The sequence below is a fragment of the Cucumis sativus genome, chromosome 5 (genome assembly GCF_000004075.3).
Source record: "Cucumis sativus cultivar 9930 chromosome 5, Cucumber_9930_V3, whole genome shotgun sequence".
In the NCBI taxonomy this organism is placed as follows: Eukaryota; Viridiplantae; Streptophyta; class Magnoliopsida; order Cucurbitales; family Cucurbitaceae; genus Cucumis; species Cucumis sativus.
In genome coordinates, this window is record NC_026659.2 from 16,536,636 (window position 1) to 16,544,316 (window position 7,681).

The 7,681-nt window shown below is 34.4% G+C and overlaps 1 protein-coding gene across 1 annotated transcript; it reads left to right on the forward strand.

The window, feature by feature from the left end:
* The first annotated feature begins 1,279 nt into the window (after positions 1-1,279).
* On the forward strand, positions 1,280-3,601 carry LOC101220470 (protein ASPARTIC PROTEASE IN GUARD CELL 2). The gene is made up of 2 exons (XM_004150145.3): positions 1,280-2,100; positions 2,275-3,601. Exons 1-2 carry the CDS (start codon positions 1,747-1,749, stop codon positions 3,349-3,351), a joined length of 1,431 nt encoding a protein of 476 aa, XP_004150193.1. The 5' UTR covers positions 1,280-1,746; the 3' UTR covers positions 3,352-3,601.
* The last annotated feature ends 4,080 nt before the right edge of the window (positions 3,602-7,681 follow it).

Below are 7,681 nucleotides of genomic sequence, written 5' to 3' on the forward strand. Positions count from 1 at the left end.
GACAGTGACAACCACGAAGAGGAGACAAGAGAGGTCGTGGCGAAAGAAGAGAAGGCAATTGTAGAAGAGAGGAGCATAAAAAGAAAAGAGACAATACTTCTGCGAGAGCTTTTTAAGTGATGAAGTTATGGACTAGGTACACAACAAGGCATTAAAGTCATGAACTCGATCCACGACTCCGTACATGTCAGACACATGGCAATGTTGGTTGCCAGTAACTACGAACAACTCACCGGTGTCGTGAACCGGGTCCAGACAAATCACTAAAGTCGTAGACTAAGTTCACAACTTCAATGCTTTGTTACGTAGCCATTCTATGACTATTATTCTATTTTTTAGGGTAGTTTTCCTCCCACCCTATTTTTTACATCATGTTTTAAAAAAAGAAAAGCTTGTATCGGTAACCCGAGTTTGTGCCTCTTCTACCTGCAATGAAAAAACATGGTGAGATAAAGATTTGATGAATCATGAAATACACTTTTGAGGTTTGAAGAGATTTCCTACAAATGGAAGAAATAGAAGAATGGTGAAATTGAAGTATGACAACGGGAGATGGGGTTTTGCGTTTAATTCCAACAAAAGTGAAAAAAAAACAAAGTCAATATTAATCATTCTCCACAAGAATCGACACACCACTCATCATTTTAAAGCAAATGCATGAGATTCATATCTTTTCTCTATTTCTTTCTAGCATATTCCAATTATTATTAACACTTGACTTTGTATACAGGAGAAATAACCTCACCAAAATCAAAACTTTTACTCAACTTCAACTTCAACTTCAACATAGTTTTAAGTTTATTTCTTGGGATCCAAAAGTAGTTTCTCTTTCACTCTATACTATACTATTCATTGCAAAGTAAAACATTATAAATGTTTAAGAATACTTTTAAAACTAGCATTTTTCTCAATGTAAATACCTTCTCTGTAGACTCCACTACTACTTCCAAGATATATATATATATATATATAATCATTGAAAAGAAAACATGGGAAAAGGTAGGAATTTTGTTGGTGAGAACACTGATGGAACCCAATAAAATATGCAAAATAGAAATCCCAGAATGGCTACTTATTTACATAAAGTATCTTTTTCTTATGCAATAAGATTATAAGATAAGAAGATAGCAACCAACATTAAGCACAATGGGATTTGTTTATGCTTTTGATGTAGATAGAGAGATAGAGATAGAGAGAGCTGTATTCCAGCATCCCCATGCACCCCGTAGTCCCTCAACTTAACATAATACATAACTTTCAAAAACAGGCTAAAACAAAAGACAGTACAAACAAAGTCCATCAATCACTTGCAGTAAAAAGAGCACACATTTCTACATTATTATTTTTTAAAAATATCCATCTCTGTATTCACCAATTAATGCACACCTCAACTAATGTTATAAAACAACCCGTTTGATCCTACAATATTTAAGTATCACCACCGTAGATTGAACTCAGCATTTCTACTCGTGGCTTCTACTTACTGCCTACATGGATAAATAGAGGTCTACCCATGATTGGTGTACACATCTATACATCCATATATATCTTTTACCAACTTCACCTTCAGTTTCTTATCTATTTCTTTCTACAGAAAACACTCACAAACCAGTAACTCAATCATAATCCAACCCCACAAATTTTCTTTTTCCCTCTCATATTTCTTCTCACACTTAAATCCCCCATTTCTCATTTCCATTCTCAAGCTCCCCTACAACACTCACTTCACAGTTCAACTACTAAACCATGCTACCTTTCCTTCTTCTTTCTCTTTTAGCCACCGCAGTCGCTTCGGTTGCCACTGGTCCTGCCGCTACTTACCCGGCCACCCAACTCCTAAATGTCAAAGACACAATCAAAGAAGCAGAAACCGCACCCTCTAGACTACCACAAGATCTTGAACTCCATGAAAACTACCCTATTTTTGAGTTAGACAACAACAGCAGCCAAAGTCAATGGAAGCTCAAGCTTTTCCATAGAGATAAGCTACCCCTCAACTTCGACCCCGACCATCCCCGTCGTTTCAAGGAGCGTATCAGCAGAGATTCCAAAAGGGTCTCCTCTCTGCTCCGCCTACTCTCCAGTGGCAGCGATGAGCAGGTGATCAGGAGTGAAGCTAAGAAGGAAGAAGGGAGCCAATTCCCCTCCTTTGAGTTCATATAAATATACTCAATATTGTTTCAAAGATTATAGATAAAAAAAATGTTGGAATATAGAATTTTTGTTTCTTTCTGATTTTGCTTCTATTTTCATTTTTTGGCTGTGGCCGTGCAGGTGACGGACTTCGGATCGGATGTGGTCTCCGGCACGGAGCAGGGTAGCGGAGAGTACTTCGTAAGGATAGGCGTTGGCAGCCCGCCGAGGAGCCAATACGTAGTGATTGATTCCGGCAGCGACATTGTATGGGTGCAATGCCAGCCCTGCAGCGAATGCTACCAACAATCCGACCCGGTGTTTGACCCGGCCGGTTCCGCCACCTACGCCGGAATCTCCTGTGACTCATCAGTGTGTGACCGCCTCGACAACGCAGGCTGCAACGATGGCCGGTGCCGGTACGAGGTGTCATACGGCGACGGATCCTACACCCGCGGCACCCTCGCGCTCGAAACCTTAACTTTCGGCCGGGTCCTAATCCGAAACATCGCGATTGGGTGCGGCCATATGAACCGAGGAATGTTCATCGGAGCCGCAGGGTTGCTCGGTCTCGGCGGCGGCGCCATGTCATTCGTCGGCCAACTCGGCGGCCAGACTGGCGGCGCGTTCAGCTACTGTTTAGTCAGTCGAGGCACAGAGTCCACAGGAACACTGGAATTCGGCCGCGGCGCTATGCCAGTCGGCGCCGCGTGGGTTCCCCTAATCCGAAATCCACGCGCTCCAAGTTTCTACTACGTCGGGCTTTCAGGTCTCGGAGTCGGAGGGATCCGAGTACCAATACCCGAACAAATCTTCGAACTCACCGATTTAGGGTACGGTGGTGTAGTAATGGACACCGGAACCGCCGTGACGAGGCTACCGGCGCCGGCGTACGAAGCATTCCGAGACACGTTCATCGGACAAACGGCAAACCTACCTCGATCGGACAGAGTATCGATCTTCGACACATGCTATAACCTAAACGGGTTCGTATCGGTAAGGGTACCGACGGTGTCTTTCTACTTCTCCGGTGGGCCAATACTGACGTTGCCGGCGAGGAATTTTCTAATCCCGGTGGACGGAGAAGGGACATTTTGCTTTGCATTTGCAGCATCGGCGTCAGGATTGTCGATCATAGGGAACATTCAACAAGAAGGGATTCAAATCTCCATTGATGGATCAAATGGGTTTGTGGGATTTGGGCCAACTATTTGTTAATTATTCCCTTCATCAAATATCAAACGAAGACCCAATCTCAAATTATGTCTTAAATACGTTTTTTCCCCTCAAACTTAAAATCTTTTTTTTTTCTTATTTTGTAAGTTATAGATTTCTTTTTAACTTTTATTTTTATTTTATTTTTTTTTTGTAGAATTTGAGTTTAGAAAGAATATGTTAGTGATTGAGAAGTTCATTGTTTGGTAGATTTTTCGTTTCTTTTGTGTTAATACATTCATCAAATATCTAACATTTTTTTTAAGATTAGTTAATCATAATTTGAGAATTTATTTCCAATAATAAAATTTTAAAAATATTTACGAATATAATAAAATATCATAACTAAGATATAGACGATAGCTATATATAATAGTTTATACTAATGTGAATAATTGATATACTATATTTTATAAATATAAAATATTAACCAAATTTTTTTAAAATATATTCGACACAAAATTGAAATAAATTAATCATAAATAAATAAAAGTTAAGAATTTATTAAACATCTTGTACTAGAAAAGTAGGTGAAATTAGTAAAAATCAATACCTACTCTTAAACTTTAATAACATACTCCCAATGTATATGTTACGAAACTAAACTTATAATTTAACTCAAATTGTTTACCTCACGTAAAAAGGTAATTGTGTTTAGTAAATTCATGAAATATGTAGTTTATATCGAATTATTAATATTTTTCATTATGATCTTAAATTTTTAATATACAAATATTATATTTAAGAACCGATTAGATCTTTTTAAGTAATTAATTTTACTGACATAATCTTCAGAAGTTTAAAAGTCAAATTGGCTTAATTGGCACAGTGTTTATATTATCAACTTTGATATTAAAGGTTTGATCCTCCCACATGTGCATTAATACTTCTTGAAAAAGAAAAAGCCTATAATTTAGCCTAAATACAACTTTAGTAACCATATATTTGATCTCTTAATCAGTTTGAACCATCACTTTTGGATTTTTATGTATTATATTATGGAATGCTAAAGAGTGGCCCAATTGAGATTAGTTCTTAAGATTGGCTTTCTGCTTTTTTTAATTAAAGTCTTGCTTTTTCAATAAGAGAACTTGTTTGGATCTTTTTGCTAATGATAGTAACTAGAAATTTGAACGGTTTTCATAAGTTTTCATTATTTTCACCTCTTTTTCCTTACAATATAAGGCAAATGATCAAATCTTGAGATTGATATATCGATATTACAAGTTTATGTTAGTTGAGTTATGCTCATAGGAACTTTTAAATGTTTGTTGTAAGTTTTTTTTTTTTAAGAAAAGCCAAAGATAAAACAAGGTACACTACTCGTCAACAACGAAGAATTATTTTACTAAGAACACATATGGACAACAACTCTTAAAAGTAATTTGAAGTTAAAATGAATAGTTTGAAATAAGTTAAAAACATTTTTTTTCTCGAGTTCAACAACTGTAGAAGGTAGAATTAAAAATACGGCGTTTGAAACGGTTACTAATGTTTTATCTACTAACTCGTGGTTAGATGGAAGAGAAAAGGGTCAAATATTGGCAAATGGAAAAGGAAAGAAAAATGGAAGAAAATGTAAAGGTGGGTCAAAAAGAATGGGCAAAAGGGAGATGTGAATAAAAGAAAAAATGGGGAGTAGTAGAATAGTAGTTTAGGGTAAGGTGATAGGATCCAAGGGATCCCTTTAAGCCTTTAGTTTATTGTGTAATGTAATGTAGAAAAAAAGAAGAAAAAAACTCAATTCACATTCTCTTATAGATAGATAGATATATATTGTTTCTCACCCTCTTGTGTTTGAAATGATGAAAATGGGAACCACCACTAAGGCAAACATGTGAAGGCATCACTAGGAGTTTTGGTCTGCCTTTGAAGTTCATTCAAGTAATCACTTTTACAAAGCCATTCACTTTTTCCTCTTTTTATGACATTGTGAGATCAAGATTGATTACTTTTGTCCCCTCTTTCTTTTCTAAATCTTACTTTTTTTTCTTTTTTTTTCAAATTAGGTTAAAAAATTTAAATTAATAATAAAAATGTTAACATCTCACGCGTCTCGTGAAAACTAACATAAGTTATGAACTTATATTCAAATAAAGAAGTTTAGATTCTAGACTTGGTTTGTGTTATTGATTTTTAAGTTCATTTGAGTAATATTGTGCTTAACATATTCTTAATATTTTGTGAATACTTTTCTCGTGAACTTTAGATGTATTTGAAAATATTGAGGTAACTAAATATTATTTTGGTCCTTACACTTTTATACTAATTTCAACTTGGGTTTATTTTGGCTTTTGCACGATCAAACTGTTCGTTTTAGTCCTTCATTTTCATTTTTACTTCATTTTTAGGGTTAAAATTGGTAGTTTTTCGAAAGTTTATTGATCAAATGAACTAAAGTCGGAAGTAGAAGTAAACTGAATAACAACATTTTAAAAGAAGGAAGCAAAAAATATTATTTAAACGAAAAGTATATTGATTAGAAAATAAACAAATTGAGATGCACTTAATTGTATAAAGTTAAATAAAAAGAGCATGTTTGTATGTTTAAAGAAGAAGTTAATGAGCAATAGTGGCCACTTAAATCCTCATATTCACTTTAGATGTCCCAAAAAGTTAAAATTTGCCAATGAAATTTGTGAAAGGAGAAGGAATCAAATAAAGGAAGTGTTGTAAGCTTTAGTCAGAATCAAAGGATCATTTTGGATATACAAATACTTTCATCTTCTACCAATCTTTTTCCTTCAAAATAATAGTTAATGAAATGTGATGTCACTTTTACATCTAAATTCCATGGAATTAACTTTTCTTTTCTTTTTTAAGAAAACTAACTTTTCTAGCAGTGAAACTTTATTTACTTACTGTTTTAATTCACTAATCATCCTTTGGTAGTGTGATTCAAATTGACAACCAAACAAACCACAAATCCAATTTTTTCTAAACTCTCAATTTAATTTGATTTTAAATTATAAAGAAAGTTTTAGATTTAAAAATGAACATAAAATTTCAGGGTTAGTTGATTTTGTTACTCCTCCTTAAATTCTTTTACATTATTTATTTGTAATGTTTGGAAAAGGGTGAATGATCGATCAATCTATTATTAAATGAAGTAGAAGAAGAATTAATTTTGTTGGCAAACTCCAAAATGGGGGAAAATCTATTTACATAAAATTGAAAGATAAGGGAAATATGAAAGAAGCTCTACCAATATGGGCTGTTGACATGTTTGAAAAGAACAAAATGATTGATGATTTGATGTGCATTTGATAATATGATTAGCTACTAAAATCCAAACCACACATTGACTAAATGCCTAAAACACTACCACTCTATATTTGCTTTCCAGCTACTCTATTCCAAAATGACACAATCCCATTCTTTTACCATCCTTACCTATCCATTCTAAACAAAACTTACTCCTCCCACCTATCAACCAAAAGATTTATAATTCAAATCGACTACATACTAAAACAAAAACTAAGTTTATGCCATGTAAGTTGAAAGAAAACATCGGTGAATGTTTAGATGCAACTTGTAGACATTTTGACTATTTTCACAAGATTATCTTGTGTGTTTTTTTATATTATTGAGTGTCTAAATCAAATATTAGTAGTATGTATTCACCAAAATAATAAAACAATGGAGCAATAAAGATGTTGCCTAATAAACCACATTTGTATACTAAACTCAAGAGATGAATTTTTTTCGAATAAAAGTTGGAAGTATCTTGGACAGTAACAAATATTGAGAAGATAGTAGACAAACAAGAGACTTTTTTTAGTACAACAATTTGGATTAAATTAGAACCCAAGATTTAATAGTTACTAATAGACTCAAAAAAACACTTTAGTTAAAGCTCTCTCATTCGAGACAAACAAAATTTGAAGGATTGTGATATTGGGTTGTAAAAGATAAATTGGAGTAAGGGGGGTCCTCGTCCTCCATGATTTGGGTTATTACCAAAAAGTTTGTGAAAGGGTATGGCATGATTGGCAGGTCCCTCATGGAAAAATTAAATGATCAATTTGACTAGTCCATTCAAGTTGGAGGTACCTTTTAAACAACTCGAAAACCCCATAGAAGATCATTTGTTATTAAGGATGATGTGCTAAAGGATGAATGATAGAGATCAATACTGCTCAAAAAGATAGACACCCTAATGCATAGTAGATCATTTGTTATTAAGGATGATGCGCTAAAGGATGAATGATAGAGATCAATACTTCTCAAAAAGATCGACACCCTAATGCATAGTAGATCATTTGTTATTAAGGATGATGCGCTAAAGGATGAATGATAGAGATCAATACTGCTCAAAAAGATCGACACCCTA

Excerpts from the sequence above, each read along its gene's own strand:
- LOC101220470 (XM_004150145.3), top strand. The coding sequence starts at position 1,747 with ATGCTACCTTTCCTTCTTCTTTCTCTTTTAGCCACCGCAGTCGCTTCG. Across the intron at positions 2,101-2,274 it reads CCAGTGGCAGCGATGAGCAG|GTGACGGACTTCGGATCGGA; the intron begins GTGATCAGGAGT and ends GTGGCCGTGCAG.